Raw genomic sequence first — 17,228 nt, forward strand, 5'->3', positions numbered from 1 at the left:
TGCAGCTGCTGACAGGGGAGGGCAGATGGTCTCACCATGGTTAAGTGACAACAGCCTCTGCCTGGGTCCCTGGCAGAAGGACCCAGCACCCTAGTGGGTGTCTCTGTGCAGCCAGGCATGGGGTGCACGGGACCTACACGGAGTTGGGGGTCCTTGAGCCAAAAGTAGCTGGAGGCTGGGGTAGTGTTGGGGGGAGTATCAGGCACACTTTGCTTCTTCTTGCCTTTCCCCAAGACCCTTGTAGTCACTCCTGAAGAACAGCCCCCGAGGTGAGACAGTACAGATGCTTGTTTAAGGTGGTTTACATGTAGCTGTCAGCAGATGGACAAGGACAAGAACTGGTTTGCATCAGTTTGTGAGTTGGTTTTGGCTCGCAGGGGAGGACCTTTCAGGATGTAGATGACAAATTAGCGTAGAAGACGGTTTGTTTCTCTGGCCAGCATCTTCCCCAGGGACTACATCCATGGGAGACGCTGGCAGCAATGACAGGCTTTTGCTGTATTTTCTCTTATGAACACTCCAGCTGCTGCCTTTGCATCTGATTCTTAGCAGGACAGATGTTTTTACTTTATATATTATTTTTTATTAACATTAAACCTCTTCTGAGAGCAAATGAAGATGTGACATAATACAGCTATATGCAAATTATTCCCAAACTTAAAGCAAACATGGAATTTCACTGCTATTTCATAGGAACGACGCCACAATGGAAGAGAAATCAGCTGTTGTGCATGGTTTGGAAACGTGCTGAGCTGGAGATGCTCTGGGTACTGCCTGGTCCTTGGCACGTCTGATGTGCGCGCAGAGCAGGGAACAGATCTGGCTCTGAGGGGGGTGGAAGGAGCTGTGGCTCCGAGCTCTGAGCTGCAGGCAATGCTTCCTGTGCCGATGTTTCATTGTTCCAACAGTTTCCCCTTGGCCTCCCTGCCATGCAGAGGGCTCAAGGCCTGGCAGGGGTAAGCCTGGCGTGCAGGAGGCCAAGCAGAGCCTTGCCAGAGGTAGCTCTGAGAGGGAGCGACACCAGGAAGAGGCTGATGATGTGGAAAAAAGATTCAGTGCGTGTTCCCCAGTTGCTCTTCATCTCCAAGTAAAGGTGCTCACTAGCCCTTAGGGCCCATCACCTCACTGCAACATCCAGAGCAGATCACCAGCCTGGAGGACCCTCCACGTCCAACCGAGCAGTGAGCAAGCGCTTTAAAAGCTAGTCCAAACACGGTGGTGGAGACCTGTGCAGCAGCAGAAGGCATAGCACAGCCTGGGAGCAGATCCTGCTGGAGCAGAAAGGAAGTGGCAGTTTTGAAATCCCAGCTCCAAAACAAAGCTGGAAGCACTCTGTGTGCTCAGCTGGTTTTGGGGCTTGGTGTCCAAGACTCCTGACAGAAGGCCGAGTTAGCATCAAGAGCTGAGACAGTTGGTAACTGGTACAGGAGCTGTTGCATGTGCCCACTGGTGAGACCTGCTCTGCAGTCCCACCCACAGCAAAGCTGTGTCTGTTCCCTTCTCCCGGCTCCACTAATCCAACCATGGATGCTTTCCAGGAGACAGGCATGGTGCAGACCCTCAGCCAGCGCCTGACATGCTGGTGGCCTCCTGGAAGAAGGGAACAAACCAGCAGGATAAAGAAGAAGAGGTGGGAACCTTAGATTGACATTTCCTTAGCTTGGCATTTCCTTGTTTAAGGGTGGGTCCTGGCGTTGCTGAGCATTGCTCCACTTCATTGCTCATTGAACCTGGGGTTCACAACTGTGGTGGTGGCACTCCTGAAGAGGGGGTTATCAGCCTGGAGGGAGAGAGGTGAAAGGCCTGTTACCAGATTTTCAGTGGAGCATTACCCACCCCACCCCTCCCAGTGTGAATGCTGCAGACAGTGTTGGCAGAAGATCCCACAGCCCCAGCCAAGTCCAGCCAGGCAGCAAAACTGGCCAGTGGGCTCAGGTCTGCCCTGGCTGCCTCTGCAGAGCATGTCCCCACCAGATGTACGTGAACCTCCCAGCACACCCCAGTGCTGTGGATGGGCTCCCTTACGTCGTTCCACTTGGCCTTGGACTTCTCCTTCTCGAACCGGCGGTACTCCCGGCGGTCAAACAGCTCTGTCAAGAGCCGCCAGATCAGCAGCAGCACCAGGCCGATGAGGGCCACGGCAGCCACGGTGCCACCCACGATCAGGGCGATGTTGGGAGGCTCCGGGCACTCTGTGGGGCAGACAAGGCACATCAGCTGCAGCCCCCTTCGAGGCGGTTGCTGGAAGCCGGCGGAGCTGGAAGCACGCAGCGGGGCAGGAGGAGCAGGGCTGGGGTACCTCTGTTAGGATCGTAGGTGACATTATACATCTTGCCATCGCCCTGGACCATGCGGAAGGAGATCCAGCAGTTGTTGGAGTCCTTCTCCCTGCAGGGCTTGCCCTCCTCTGTCAACCCCTCGGTCACCCAGATGTTGGAGCAGGCCTCGGAGCAGTTCTTCTCGAAGGGGCCACTCTGGAAGGCCTTGCACTCCACGCAGGAGCTGAAAAACGGGTGGCCACAGCTCACCTCTGCGGGAGCAGAGACCCTCTTGCCTGGGCTGGGGCCGGGCTCAGCCCCAGGAGAGGCAGGGGGGCCGGCGGCAGCCCCTGCGCCGTGCCCAGGGGTGCCACTCACACGTGCGTGCCGCAGGGCGAGGGGCAGGTGGGGCACTCCTGGCAGAGCGGGGGCTGGTACCCGTCCCAGCACTGGCAGCGGTTGCAGTGGCAGGTCCCGCGGAGGCTGCAGACCTGCCGGCGCTCGTTCAGGCAGCCCTCGGTCGACTTCCTGCACTGGCAGGCGCTGCCCTCGAACTCGGGCAGGCACTTGCACTCCCCGCAGTCGCAGCTCCCGCGTTCTGTGGGGCAAAGACCTTCCAGACCAGGGTCCCACACACACAGCCAGCTTGCCCTCCCTCTCTGCCCCTGCTTGGAGAACATCACCCGCCCCGCGCTCTCCGTGCCACCCTCCATGGAACTGCAGCGCTGCTGCAGGGGGACCTGGGACCCACCCGAACCCACCCCTCGTGGGTTTTGGTAGGAAAAGGCAGCATCTGCCTGGGGATTTAATCTTTCCAAGCAGTGCCCACGTGGAGGACCCATCACACAGGTGCGTCACCTTTGCCGCCGCAGGGGAAGCCGTTGTGGAACTCGCAGTTCATGTTGTCACACTGGCAGTAGGTGCCATAGATCAACTTGTTGGCCACGTCGCTGGTGTGGCAGATGCACTGCCCACACACGCAGTCCCCCAGCCCCGAGCAGGTGACCGAGCTGTTGTCCTTCCTGCAGCTGCCCTCCAGCTCCTTGTTGCTCTTGCCTTTGGTTTCACACTCGCAGTTCTTACCCGTGTAGCCTGAGTTGCAGCTGCCATCAAAGGAGAGGAGAGAACCCAGGTCAGTGGCCACAAGAAACACCGTGGGGCACGTGTGGGGTCCAGAGCTCAGCCAAAGTGGAACAAATCTGGCACAGCCTTTCTGAAACCCAACCATGGTCTGGTGCTGCCAACTCCATGCTGGAGCAGGGAGTCTGATCAGGAGGAAACCTCAGAAATGCTGCTCTCCCCACTGGTCATATTTACAATGCCCAATGATTGCCCAGAAATTACTCATAATTTCCAAATCCTTGCCAAAGAGATCTGTGTGTTTCCTGAGGAAACCCAGTCTTTTCCTCTCCCTGTCACTCTGGGGCCATGAAGCAATAATTGCAAATGGACCTGAGTGAACTGCAGCCCCAAAGTGGGATTTTGAGATTTCTACAGCAATCTGTAGATCAGTGGGTTGGGGATGGTTGAATAGTTAGGTGGACATGTGGATAGTTGGATAGATGGGTGGGTGGATGTCCTTAGAAAAGCAGCAGAGACTTCACCACTAGAAGAGAGAGGGCATTGTGTCTCTTTCCTCCACAAATGTAAACCTGATCAACAAAAGTGGTGCAAAGCTGCAGAGCCAGGTCACACCTGATGCCTCTGCTGAGCCCTCACCTGGCCCCACGTTCTCCAGGTGCAGAGGTGCTTGGAGGAACCAAGCACACCACACAGCTGCCCTTGGCTTGGCCCAGTGGCCCTCCCCCAGCAGCTCTCCAACTCTGAAAGCATTTGAAATAGTGTTTTGGGGGGACAGCAGGTACCTGCAGATCCCACAGACGACACTGCCTTGCCCACTGCAGGCATTTGGGTCGGGCTGCTCATTGCAGCTGCAGTTGCAGTTGCTCTCCAGGTGGACAGTGAGGGTGTCTGTGAAGCCCAGTGGTCGGATGGTGAAGGACTGGCTTTTGATGCACACTTTGGTCGTGACCTTCACTTTGAAGGTGACCTACAAAGCGCAGAGTGAGAAAGGGAAGGGCCAGAGGCTGTCAGGTAGCTTCAGCAATCAGAGGGGGTATTGGCCCCAGGCTGAGCACACACACATCCAGCACGATGGAGGATTCCCACATCGTGCAGCGTTTTGCACACTCTTATCATTAAATTAGTGTGAATAGAAAGCCTGGAACAACGGGCTGGCTTCCTGCTGCCAAATGGGATGGGCATCAGGAACCTTGCAAGGCTTTTCTGGCCTGGGGGAACACACCTCATTGTTGATCTTGACATCGTCACACTGCCCTTTGGCTTTGTCCAAGAGGGTCTTGCCATTACTGCATATGGAGTCATATTTGACATCCAGGACATCTGGCAGGGTGGAGTGGTCCAGGATGATCCGTGAGGAGAGGTTCTGTGGGGAAATGGTTGAGAAAATGCTCTCAGTGCAAGAGGAGACCAAAGCAAGGGGATGTGGGGTTGCAGGTCAGGGCTTCTCCTCAGTCCAGGGAATAAGGGAAGAGAGAACCCCAGGCCAGCATCTCAGCTGCCTGGGGTGGCTCTGGAAAGGCAGGAGATAGCACTGCAGAGGTCCCACAACAGAGGGACTCAGCATGTCCTGTCCTCAAAGCTCGGGTCCTGACTGCTCTCTGGTGGTGCAGACACACAATGGGAACCTTCCACTGCTCCCAGCCCTGCGACACAGGTGAATCACAGCCTCCTCCAGCACTCACATTGTAGGCCTCCTGGATGAGCTCAATGATATTGCTGGAGTCCTTGTTCAACTCCCCCACTGCCGACTTCGGGATCATCTCACTGAGTTTCTGCCAAAGGAGAGCAAAGGGGTGAGCAGTCTCCTCAGCGTGACAGCAGAGCAGAGGACAGTGACAGGAGGACACACACAGCTGTTCCTGTCATCCTGGGGAGGGGCAGGTGGCACCTGGGCCACCTGAAGTCTCCTTACCTTGTAAACATCCACTACCTTACTGGTGACAGCAAAAATAGGCTGAATGTTGTTTTCAGCAAGTTTCTGGACCAGCTGGCCAACAGATGGGTAGTCCTAGGTGGGGAGAGGGACACTGTGCTCACCGTCATCTCCACCACCAGCAGAAGGGTGGACAGTTCGGGTTTCACGGGCCAAATTCTGGAGATTATGGTGAACTTGTGGACTCAGCAACACATTTTTCATGTGGCATCTTTTCTGCCCGGGGGAGCAAGGCTGAGGGTGCAGAGAACACCGAGCAGCCCCCAGGTACTTACGAACTCGTTGCTCTTCTTGTACATGTTGTCTTCCAGGTGGCACTTGCCGTCGTTGGGGGTCAAGATGGCCCCAAGCTTGCCGTCACCAGCAAAGTGGAAGCCATCGTCAGTGGCATAGACCAGCAGGCGGGTCACGTTGCGCCAGCCAATCAAGTCCTGCAAGCGACACGGAGACCTGTCCCTGAGTGAGGCCAGGAGGATGGTGGCAGTGGGCACAAAACTGCCCCTGCCAAAGCACGGCAAGCCTCGCGTTGGCCGAGTGTGGGGCATGGGGGGACAGAGGGGGTGGGTTGCAGGAGATCAGGGTCAGGAGGCTGGGCTAAGATGCTCTCTCTTACCGCCCGGAGTGACCTGCCCAGCTGCTGAAGCAGGACTTACACAAGGTGGGCTTCCAGAGCCCACCTGAGGAGGGGCAGAGCCACCTCCTGAGGGACGGCGTGTGACCACGGGTCGCGGTTCTCACGCCTGCCCACAGCTGCTGGCGGCAGGGCAGACATGGGGACTCACCCCACACACTGCTGCCTGCATCATGGCATCGAGCCCCCCCTCGGGGGCATCCAGGTTCCCTGAGATAAACTGCTTCCCCACTTCGGTCTCGAACTGCTTGGCATTGTCAGTCAGCGAGAGGATGTGCTTGAAGGCGAAGGGAGGCTGGCACTGCTTGTCCTTGTTGGGGCAGGGGTTCTGCAGCTTCTCGGGGTGCGTGTTCACGAAGGGCAGCACCGTCTTGTCCACGAAGGAGCCAAACCCTAGGACATCCAGGACCACAGTGTCAGGGGCAGGCAGGGACAGACAGGCACCCCTGTGGCACAGGGCATGGGCCATCTGCTGGCTCCTGGGCATGTGTCCATGTCCCTTGCCCCAGCACACTCTCCAGCCTGGCAGAAAGGTCCTGCTGCCCACTGCCTGCATCCTGCTCCAGCCCCGTGGCTCTTCCTGGCAGCACAGAGCTGTGCCAGGGGCCCGGGCTGGAGACAGGCTCACCTATGCGGCGAGAAGGGGTGGTGCTCTCCAGTGCCCTGAGCAGCTCCCCTCCCAGCTTCTTCACATTCTCCAGGTCATCCAGCATAGAGTAGGAGAGGTCCATGAGGTAGTAGAGGTCAATGGGGTACCCCATGGCACGGCGAAACTTCACCTCAAATACAGCAGGCTGGCCTGTGGGACAGGGACACCAGGATCAGTTGTGCTGTGGCTCACATCCTGCCCCACTGCCCACCCCCCTCCAGGATCTTCTCTTTTGGATGAAAAGGGGAGGAAACATGGGCTGTGACATGTGCCGCATCCCGGCGGAGCCTGGGCACGAGCAGAGGGCACTGGGAAGGCCAGGTACCACACCTATCCTCAGTTTCAGGTGCACCTCCTGGGGGCTCAGCTGCACGTCGTTGCTGAGTGGACGGTCCTGTGTCCTCGTAATGATGTTGACTGGAAACTCAATCATGTCACGCGGGCAGCCCCTCTGCTGCAGCTGCTCGATGGTGTCGCAGCGGATGGAGTCTGGCTCACCAGCTTTGGTGAAATTCTGCAACATCAGCAGGAAAAAAATCAGAGGAGCAGGAGGGGAACGGGCTCGTTACAAGATGACCCAGCTCCCAAACCAGATCTTCAGGCTATTGATGGAGAAAGAAAGACTGAAGGGTCCTGCTGGGGAGATCCCTCCTGGCCTCATCCACCATGTAGGACATGAAACACTCCCTTGAGGCAGCCTCCCTGCTCCCCCACAGGCAGAGCCAGGTGGGCAGAGTGACCACCCTGCTGCCTGTAGGTTGCCTGCTGGGGCTGACAGCGTGAGGGGCTGCGTGGACCTACCGGCTTCTTGCACCAGGCACAGCCAGGCCCGGACTGGATGCAGTCCTTGCATGTCCCCACCTTGATCTTGGGGCACTCCATGGCAAAGGCTGAAAGGGAGAGAAGACAGAGTTGGCGTGGAGGGAACTTGAGGGAGGCTGGTCTGCAGTGGTGGCAGCCATGGGGTGCTCTGGCACCGACCGTTGGGCATCCATGCTGTCCTGAGCCCACCCTGCCTATAAAACCCACACCGGGGACCATGGCAGGGTCCTCACCTGCCTTGCTGCCCCTCAGCTGGGCTGGCTCAGGTTAAGTCCAGGCCCCAGAAGACACCAGATCTGTCCCTTGCACGCCTCTGAGTGCCACGTTCCCACCACCCTTGGGCAGCATTTGGGCTCCTCCCCCAACTCACTGCCCACAGAGGGCTCCAGGGGAAAGGCAGTGAGGAAGGGCAGGTTGGGCTCACCTGTCGTCACCAGCAGCAGCACCCAGGTCGCTGCCAGCAGCCGGAGGCAGCAGTCACGCCACATTTTCTGCAAGACAAAAAGCATCCCTGTGACTGACCACCTGGTGCACAGCAGCTGCAGGGAAGGGAGCCCCCCAACCCTAGTGAAAGTGGCTGCAGGGGACACTGGCCCCAGGGGAACGTGCCCTTCCCGCATCTGTCCCACTGCAGGCAGAGCCTGTGAGTGTGACCTTGCAGTGGCCCCAGGGCCAGGACAGCCCCTCCAGCTCTGTGGGCTGACTCAGGATGGGTGCTGGCTTGCTTTGACAAAAATAAGTTGGTTTCCAGAAAAGATCACTTTGGGACTAAATGTGGAAGTCAGCAGAGAGGGAACTTGCCCCGTATCGCTGTGCATGCAGCTGGAGCGCTGCAAGGCTTGGTGCAGTGTTCACCCAGGCTCTCTGACCTCTGTGGTTACTCCTCTGCAACACTGGTAAGTGTTAAGCACTGTGTTTAGTTTGTATTAGATGTGTGTGGGGGGGTTCAGCTTCTGTGTCAAGCTATATTCGTGTGGAAGTTGGAATGAAAATTAACAAAAGGACTATTTCTAGATCTAGCAAGTTGTGGTAGATACATGGGAAAAAAAGTTCTAGTACTACTTGCTTTACATTTACTTAATTCATCAAGGAAGTGAAGTATTTCAGCTAGTGAATTCATGTGAGTTGTCCTGCTGAGGGTTTCCAACATGCAAAGGTTTCCAACATCACAGCACAGGTGACCAAATCCTAGGACCAAATCCTAGCAGTCCCACCTCCAAGGGAAGCAGAGGACAATGCGTGGTGAGGCCCAGCCTGCCGGTGAGGCAACCATCAGGCTGCCTCTTGCACAACCCGCAGGGTGAGGAAGAAGGACTGGGGTGCTGGAGTCAGACCCACGCAGGGAGGAGGCCAGGACGTGATGCTGTGGCTGGGGGCTCTGTTCCCTAAGCTGGGGAGATGGCTGCACATTTCTTACCGGCGTGCAGGGAGGGGCTCCTAGCACATCACCCAAAACCCACCATCCTGAGCTACACCAGCATTTCAGAGCATGACAGAAACCCTGTTCTTCACACACACGTTCTCACACTGCTTGTCCTAGCTGCTCACACAACTCACTTCTTGCCCCAGAGCACACCTACTGATCCCAGAAATGTATGCCATCCAGAAAGTTTGCTAAATGGCTCTCAGGGGGGGGGATTTTCCAGGTTCTTCCCATGGTGTCAATGAGATCATGTTCATTAACGCCGACACTTCTCGTAACGCCCTCCCCACCCCCAGCACAGCCCAGAAGCAAAACCCAACCAAGTCATGGGCTTGCAACATGGACACACGCCAGGAAGTGAGAAAAGAGGAATTTGTCAAGAGAAAAAAATAGTAAGAAATCATGGAGAAACAACAAACATTGCCCTTTTTAGCAATGCTAGACACAGCATCCAAAAAACAGGTTATCGGTTTTGAAATAGCTCTGACACTGCCCTGAGCAAGGGAACAACCACCCTGGGGCTGCTGCAACTTGGCACCAAGTGCCACCAGCCCCTCCTGTGAACCTGCCAAGTGAGCAACTCAAACGGAGGCAAGAGAACAAGGGAGACCTTCAAAAGGCACTGAGGCCAGCTTAGTGTTCCATCTATGGAGCATCTCTTGCTTGCTGTATGTTAAATACCTGGCATGGCTCAGGCAGGGCAAGATGCTCCTGAAGGATCTGCAAGCCAGAAAACATGAAGGCAGCCTCGGGGAAGGTGCACAAGGGGAAGGCTGGGTCCTGTGTGTGGGCAGGGAGCAGAGTGGGGGCACGGCAGCCTCTCAGGGCACTGGGCAGGCTGGTGGGTGTTGGTAGGATGGAGCTGGTTGCTGTGCAGCATGGGGAGTGAGTTGGGATTTATAAATAGGGCTGAAGGGGAAGTGTTGGTGCTAGTGGCGACCTAGTTGCTATAAATAAGACGAGCATTCAACAGCAGAGATGGGTCTTGCAGTCTGTCAGCCACAACTGCCCTTCAGTGCTCTGCAGAGCATCTGCTATGTTGCAAAATAGGCTCTCACCCCAGCAGCCCAGGAGGACTCCTGGGGTGTTTGCACCATCCTCCTGCAAGAGTGAGGTGCCACCAGTGTCAGTGCTTGTTCCTGGGTGCCCCTGGGTGCCGTGTCACCATCACGCTGTGACAGAGATGCTGGGTATGACACCCAGCAGTGCTGCTCAGTGCTCCCCACACCCCATGCACGGAGCAGGATACAGCAAGGACAGCAGAGGGGATGTCCCTTGGCTTGGGGCCACTTCTCCCATCACTTTGTTGTGTGATGTAGATAGTTCCCAACAAGGCAGAGAGCTGTATGCAGGGATGCCCACCAGCTAAGGCTTTCTTTGTCCAGGGTAGCACACTCAATGTGTGTGCATATATATATATAAATTACAGGAAAACATGAAAGATATTTTTTAAAATAATTCTTTTACACACACACACACATATATTCCTATGTCCTGTTACAGGAAATATGTACAGGTTTAGCATGTATATCCTTCAAGCAGCCTCCAGTGCCTGCACGGGATGGGTGTGTGGGATGAGCACTCTCCCACGTGCACCAAGCACCTGGCCCGTGCTGTCCCTTGGTTCTGAGTGCCAAGGTCCCCAGGTGCCTGTGGGTGCCCTGGGAGCCTGGGGGTTTGTGCTGTTGGGTGTCCCTGGGTCAGAGCCCTGCTTGGGTGGGAAGGGGCTGCCCCGCCAGCTGCCGTGCCCTGCGTAGTCTGGGATTTTTAGGAGCAGAGAAGCCACTTCTTGGGTCTGACCTCCAGTGGGCATCCCGCCTCGGGCAATCCCAGCAGGGAAGCTGTTACGGCTGCTGGGTTCGCAGAGACACAAGACAGAGCCCGTGGGCTGAGCAGGGACCTGCTTGAGGGCACAGCCCATCTCCTGGAGCTGGCAGAGCCGGTGCTTCGCGGGAGCAAAGGAGGGACCCCCTGGTACCACCAGCCCTGCGGTGACTCGAGTATCTCTCTCTGAGTCACGACATCGCCCTGCAGGGCGCTCTCCCGCAGGCTGAGATCGCTGGCGATGGAAACCAGCGCCAGGGCGAGGGCAGAAACCGCGCAAAACCACCGTGTGAAGCCGGATGTGACAGCGGAACGCGCAGCACCGAGTCCTGCGGCTCAGCCCCCCGGCCCTGTTCGCCTTCACCTGCCGGGGGCTGGGGACCAGGGGTGCTTTCCCCACCAGGCTGCTTCCCCTGGGCCCTGGAGTCTGCGTTTTGTCTGCGCCTGAGAGCCAGGGAGATGCTGGGAAGGACCTGCTCTCCACGGGGTTACCTTTGCCTGCAGCCTCTGCTGCCTTCCCTGCCGCTGCCAGGCCTTCCCCATGGCTGAGGGTCTCACCCCCCTCTCCCACCTCTTCTCCCAAGCCCCCCAGCCCTGTCCCGGTGTGTCAGTGGGGGCACCACGCTGAGCCATCCCCGCTGGCCTGGTACCACCCTGCTGCTCCAGTCACCTCTTGCCCTCGGGCCACCACAACCTGCAGCTGCTGGTTCAGGATCCCATGAGGGAGAGGGGGGTCTTGGGAGGGGGAGCCAGTGCTTTCCCCCCCCAGCCCTGGTGCTTCCCGGCTGGGTGTGCAGCCAGCCCTGCTCTCCCCAGCCCCATGGGTGAGGGTGCAGGGGGGGGACACACATGCTGCACTCTCTCTGCTCTGCTTTGCTGGCCCACGGGGCAGCGAGGAAGGGGTTGTGTGGTGCCTGGCACCCTCCCTCCCAGTAATCACCTGCAGTTCCACTCTTCATCCTACCTCCAAAAGCAAATAAATAAATAAATTACAGAGCAGGCAAGATGCCTTTGTAAAGGCTGCCTGGGCTGACTGCTGAGCCCTGCCACACGCCCGAGGGACGCTGCTCCGAGCTCCCTGAAGGCCATCTAAGGCCTCCAGCAGCAGGAGGTTAGATCAGGAATTATTAAACAAAGTCACTGGCAACCCCAGGGCTATGAAAGTGCCTTGTTGCCCAGCTGCCTGCCGCCCAGAAAGGAGGAACAGAAGCAAAGAAAATGGAGGTGCTGTACTCACCTCGCATCAAGCCCCCTCTTCTGTCTCGTGCTCGGGCGGCGATGAGGGTGGTCTCAGCTTCTCAAGCTCAGCTGGGAAAAGCAGCAGGGCATGAGGAGTTCTGCGATGCACCTCAATCCTTCCTTCCTACTTCTGTCTTACAGTCGGCTGGGGCAGAAAGGAGGAAGTCAGAGGCTGTAAGAGGGCGTGTTCCCCCCCCCCAAAACCCAACCAACCCCACTCATGCTGGCCAAAGCTCTGCCAAAGCATCCTGCCCTACGCGGCTGGGGCTGATCTCTTCCCTGGGCTACAGCTGGGAAAGAGACCCCCCCAAAAACACTTTTTGCCCCACTTTTAACCTTTCACAGCACCACCGAGGCCATGGCCCCAGCAGGCAGAGCTGGTAGTGGGGGAAAGTGATTCCTTTGGGAGCAATCAGTAGCTCCTGGGTGTGGAGAAGATAGGGAGGTGGCTCCCTTCAGACCCTGGGTTGGGCGCTGAAGTTGTTGCTGGTGTAGTGAGGCCTCCTGGCCCGGCAGAGGATGTCGGTGCTGTTCCTGCTGTGGCACAGCGTGGGGCTGTGGGGGGGTTTTCCAGCAGCCTTCAGATCTTGTGCAGGCTGTGGTAACTCCTCCCAGCGCACCCAGGACACTTTCCCTGAGCAGAGGGGCCTCAGCTCCTGGCAACTCTCTCTTAACCTCTTCTGGGCACTAAAGTAAAAAAAAACAGTCGTTCAGAAAATGCAGACAATCAAAGGGTTTTTATAATTACCGTGAAGCTTTTGTTAATTGCTTTGCAGGTTCCCCTTCCAGCAAGCTAACACTGGGTGACAGTGACACACTGGAAGACACCGAAGCAGTTCCCCTGCTGCTGCCTCAGGGCTCTGGAGCTGGGTTTCATTTTTGCAGCAAGCAGAGAGGACCGCAGAGCTAGCAGCACATTTCTGAGCCCTGGTGAATGCTCCCCGGGTGAGTGTTTTTGTTAGAGGAGCTCTGGGCTGGTTTGACCCCAGCCTGGCGCTGGCTGTAGCTAGAGAGCACGGGGGGCAGCAAGGCTCGCGGCGGGACGGGAGCACGGGAGCTGTTGTTGCCCGGCGGGTGCAGGATGGAGCCCAAGGGCCAGCCTGCTGGGAGCTGGGCTGCCCGCTCCAGCCTGCTGGGAGCACGGGTGGCTGCAGCTGGAGGCTGCTGAGAGAGCAGGTCACAGCCCCGGAGTGGGTGGCTGGGGGGGATGATGTTAGGAAAGCTGGTGGGGCTTCCTGCCAGCAGGGCTGGTTGCAGATCTGGGGGAAGGAAGTGTGCTCGAGGGAGATGGGCTGTCGTAATTTATCCTGTTGTATTGCATAAGGCCTTTGTCGGGCTGCTCTTCTCAGTTACTGCACTGGTTTGTCACAGCTCTGCTCCCACTGACGAAGGGTTGAGGAAAGGGAGTGGGAGAGCCAGGAGCAGCAGGAGCAGAGTGGGTCTGGGTCCTTGTGGCCCAAAGCTGATGCTTGCTGAGTTCCCCCTGACCCGTTGTTCCTCATGCTTCCTTGCAGCTTTGGCCTTGAGTGAGCATTCACAGCAAAGTAGTGTCCCTAACAATTCCCAGGGGACCCTTAACACAGTGTCTGTGTCCTGTGTGCCCCCCCTTCCCCCTTCCCCTTCCCAGCATATCAGTGCTTAGCCTGGTACCTTGCTAGTCCTGGCTATTTACTATATGTGTTAGTCAAGGAGTAATTACTCCTGGTTGTGTCTGTGCTGTCACAACCACATGGGGGACAGGCAGCAGCCAGCCAGGCTGGAGCCAGCAGCTTCCCAATGCTGGTGTCCAACCTCTCCTGCTCACTGCCCCCACAGCCAGCACAACCCTTGCTCATTCACTCTGGGTTTCCCCTGCTTGAGGTTTTAATCTTTCATACTTCCCAGTTTGAGAACAACTTCCATTTTTAGAGGATGTCTTTTTGTTTCTACAGTTCATTTCTCCTTGCTGCCGTTTACAGCTGCTGCAGGTGCAGGAGGTGGGCATCCTTGGGAGACATGCACATGCCCAGCCAAAGTGTGTGTGCTCCCCAACCTAACTGTGAGCATTTCAAGCTATTGAACATTGATTTTTTTTTTTTGTTTTCCTATTTTCCTTTAACCATCTTTATTTTTGTTAGTTCCTCTTTTTATTTTTACTAGACTGGATTGTGTTTCCTCTGCCACTGACTGTGGGATCATTGTGGTTTTTGCAGGATGCTGTTGAGCAGGCTGGGGTGGGCAGCAGGGCCTCCAGCTGAGCACCCAGCTGGGCACTTCAGAACGGTTGCTCCCCAGAGCTGTTGATTTCAGCGGGCAGAGACGTGGTTTGGATGCTTTGCTCCTACATGATATTCACCCAGCACACAGCAGGGTAATGGAAGTTTCCCCAGCACTGTTTTCTATCCCTGATGAACGTTGCATCTCCCCTGGTGTGTCCTTGCCACTGCCATACTCTGGCTGAACAAGCAGCACAGCGGGTGCAGGGATTTGGGGTGGCTGGGGGGTCTCCATCCTCAGAGATATTTTTCATTTTCACCCTTCTAGTATTTGTACAGGGGTAGACTTGTTGGGAGCATGGATGAGGCATCTTTCCAAGCAGCATTGCCTTCTCAGGGACCTATCCCTGCATTTCCCCATGTCTTGGGCTGTTGCCCAGGAGATGGACTCTTCCATGCTAGCCTTCCTGCTGGGAGCAGCTTGGCTTTCCCCAGCCCTGCTCTCCTCATCCTCTGGCATGTCCTTGGTCACCTGTCTGCATGCCAGGGCTGAACAAGGGACCTGGGGAAAAGGAAGAAGGAACTTCAGTCAGCACAGCGAAGTACACGGCAAGGAGTTTGCCTTTGTGACATTTGTCATTGTATTTTTGTATGGGTTTCTTTATTATTTCTTGAGGTTTCAAAAGAGCAGCCCTGAGGTGAGGGTGGGGGCACAGGTCCCTGGGGCTGCTCCTCAAGATCAGGCCTTAGGGAGGAGGGACAGTGAAGGGCCAGCTGGAAAAGGAAGACATACTAACCACAGAGCACCCTCTGGGGCTTTTTAAGAGCCAAACTACTGTGGTTCCCAGGGCTTTTTATTCACCTGGGGGTGCAGCAGCTTTGCATTTCACCCCCTCATGTGCCTGGACAGGTGCAACTAGAGCTGAGGCTGTTTTGTCAGGGTGCCCACCTGGGTCTATGACTACATGGTCATACACATGCTTGGGCTCCACAGGGGCATGTCAGGTCATGTGTTGCAACTACAGAAATAATTTCTGGCAGGGTCTTTGAGTTCAGTCTTCTGTCCTACCGTGGCATTCTGGTCTCTGGCTGGTCCTACTAAGAGGCCTGAGCTCTTCCTGGCCTTACACCAGACTTCAACTGTGTGGCAGACTCTCAGGGTTTAACTTACACACCCCGAACACCCTTCACCCGTTTCCATTTCCAGGAACCACCTTCGGCGGGCTCTCTGCCCCCCTGCCAGCCTGAAGGCCATTAACCCCCGGGCTGCCCACCCAGGCGGCAGAGCAGTGAAGCCATCATTACGCTTCAGAGTTAACAGCCGCGCCCGGGCTGGCGGGGGCCGCCGCACAGACGCGTCCTGGGCTCTGCCGGTTGCGGGGGGAGCTCAACCCCGCCGGGGCCGATGTTCTCCCCGGCTGCCGCCGTCCCAGCGGTGCCTCCCGGGCAGGGGCGGCCCCGGGGCGGGCGGGAGAGGCGCGGCCCGGCCCGGCCCGGCCCCTTCCGCCCTGCTCCGCCATGGTGGGGAAGGCCAAGCGCCCGCGGCTCCACCGGGCGGCCCCGCGGCCCTGGCCCGCCCGGGATGCTCCGCCGCTCCCCGAGCCCGGCCCGGTGCCCGGCTGGAGCGCGGCCGGCAAGGTGCGGGGGCGGGCGGGGCGGGAGGTGGGCGGGGCGGGATGTGCGGGGGGCGGGCGGTGCGGGAGGTGCGGAGGGCGGGATGTGCGGTGCGGGATGTGCGGGGCACGTGGGGCGAGCGGGGCCCCGCCTCCCGCGCGCGGGCAGCGGTGTGCGGGAGGCGGCGGGAAGGGCGGGACGGTGACCTCGGGGTGTCCCCGCTTCACCCCGGGGTGTCCCCGCAGGGTCTGCGGGGACCCCTCCCGGCCCCGCGTCGCGCCACTGCCGCCGGCAGGAGACGGGGCAGGAGGGGGAGCGACGCGGTGAGCCGAAGGGCCGGCTCCTCTTCCCGCAGCGCCCGTGGCGCGGTGCCGGTGGCTCTGCCGCGGGTCCCCCGGGACAGGTGTCACCGCGGGAGTGCGGGGAGCGGGCAGGGGGCGAAGCAGGCGCCGGGCCCGGCGGGTGCTCCGGCCCCGCACCGGGATGCACCGCACGTCCCGGCTCCGCAGCCTCCCGGGCGGCGGGAGGGCAGGGGGGAGCCTGGCGGGGGAGGCGGTGCGGCTGGTGCTGCGGGGCTGCAGCTGCAGGTTGGCACGCAGGCGCTTCGGGGACTTGGAGCACGGCTGGTTTTGTTGTCCCCTGTCTGTCGTCTTCACCCCGTGTGAAGAAAGAAGCCAAGCAGCACGCAGAGGTGTGGGTTTTATTCCCGTCCTGTGCAGAAAAGGGTGCCAGGTGGTAATTCGGGAATCCGGTTTTCCTTTCGAGGAGTCACCCGGGTCTGATGCGGCAGCCCGCGGCAGGGAGGAGCCGCAGGGAGTGCCTGGCCAGTCCTTGGCCATGCCCAGCTTCGCATAGGAAAGCAGGAATTTACCATTCTCTGTTCTCAAGTTTTTTTTCATGTTGAGGTTGGGTCAGTTTGACCAGGACAGATCTGACAGTCTCCATTCCCTCCCCAAACCTGAAACCTTTTGTGACTGATAACCCTCGTCTTTGGACAGCAGCTTCCCCAGGTGTTACCAATGTGCAGCTCAGGTGCCTCCCCCAGCCCCCTGGCAGCAAGGACACCGAGCAGCAGTAAATGGTTTATGTGCACCTGGAGCTTTCCCTGTGAGGATGCAGGGGCAGGCTGGGCCATACACAGCTGCTTTTGTGCCAGCATAGAGTTACGTGTCAGTGCAGGGAGGTAACTGCTGGCTGAAACAATAAATTCTACTAGACCAAGCAGAGAAGCTACTGCAAAGCTTAGGGAGGTGTTGCATGCTTGAAGGAACTAGATCCTGAAGTTGCTAGGAGTCACCAAATCTGCTTAGTGTCCATCAGTTTGGGATTTAGCTGCTCGTTTGTTGCTTATCTTGTGTTGTTACTTATGCACCTGCAATAAGTCTTGCTTTTGCTGAGAGTGCTGCTCTCAGTCTTCCGAGGAGTAAGACCTGAGTTCACTTGAGTGGGGCGAGGTTGAGTTCAGGCAGAAATCTGTTAGGAATAGAACAGTCCAAAATGTGACTTTATGAAACATCCTTCTGGGTCTAAGAGCCTGAGGGGGCCAGGCTGGGGGTG

The 17,228-nt window shown here is 57.6% G+C and overlaps 2 protein-coding genes across 4 annotated transcripts in view; one reads left to right on the plus strand and one right to left on the minus strand.

The window, feature by feature from the left end:
- Window positions 1–583: 583 nt before the first annotated feature.
- On the minus strand, window positions 584–11,976 carry ITGB2 (integrin subunit beta 2). The gene is made up of 16 exons (XM_051623684.1): window positions 11,861–11,976; window positions 7,801–7,867; window positions 7,356–7,444; window positions 6,885–7,068; window positions 6,534–6,704; window positions 6,057–6,298; window positions 5,550–5,705; window positions 5,254–5,349; window positions 5,024–5,113; window positions 4,564–4,704; window positions 4,124–4,308; window positions 3,117–3,361; window positions 2,637–2,856; window positions 2,300–2,502; window positions 2,026–2,192; window positions 584–1,780 (listed from the first exon to the last, which is right to left on the minus strand). The coding sequence occupies exons 2-16, from the start codon at window positions 7,862–7,864 to the stop codon at window positions 1,715–1,717; spliced, it is 2,319 nt and encodes a 772-aa protein (XP_051479644.1). The 5' UTR covers window positions 7,865–7,867; window positions 11,861–11,976; the 3' UTR covers window positions 584–1,714.
- Window positions 11,977–15,534: 3,558 nt separating this feature from the next.
- The window catches only part of SLX9 (SLX9 ribosome biogenesis factor), a 57,515-nt gene continuing 55,821 nt past the window's right edge, over window positions 15,535–17,228 (plus strand). Inside the window, exon 1 of one of the 3 annotated variants that reach the window (XM_051623384.1) lies at window positions 15,535–15,695. In XM_051623384.1, coding sequence (XP_051479344.1) covers window positions 15,576–15,695 — 120 coding nt within the window. In that variant the 5' untranslated portion in view covers window positions 15,535–15,575. Of the gene's footprint in view, window positions 15,696–15,971; window positions 15,995–17,228 lie in introns of those variants that run through there. The other 2 variants (XM_051623383.1, XM_051623385.1) reach the window with 2 other exon arrangements.

This window comes from Apus apus, chromosome 6 (genome assembly GCF_020740795.1).
Source record: "Apus apus isolate bApuApu2 chromosome 6, bApuApu2.pri.cur, whole genome shotgun sequence".
Taxonomy (NCBI): domain Eukaryota; kingdom Metazoa; phylum Chordata; class Aves; order Apodiformes; family Apodidae; genus Apus; species Apus apus.

What these genes read in the sequence shown, in the direction of transcription:
- ITGB2 (XM_051623684.1), bottom strand. Translation starts at nt 7,864, where the DNA reads ATGTGGCGTGACTGCTGCCTCCGGCTGCTGGCAGCGACCTGGGTGCTG. An exon ending in GCTGCTGCTGGTGACGACAG is followed by an intron (nt 7,445 to 7,800) that starts GTGAGCCCAACC and finishes TCTCCCTTTCAG; the next exon opens with CCTTTGCCATGGAGTGCCCC. An exon ending in CACCTACGATCCTAACAGAG is followed by an intron (nt 2,193 to 2,299) that starts GTACCCCAGCCC and finishes TCTGCCCCACAG; the next exon opens with AGTGCCCGGAGCCTCCCAAC.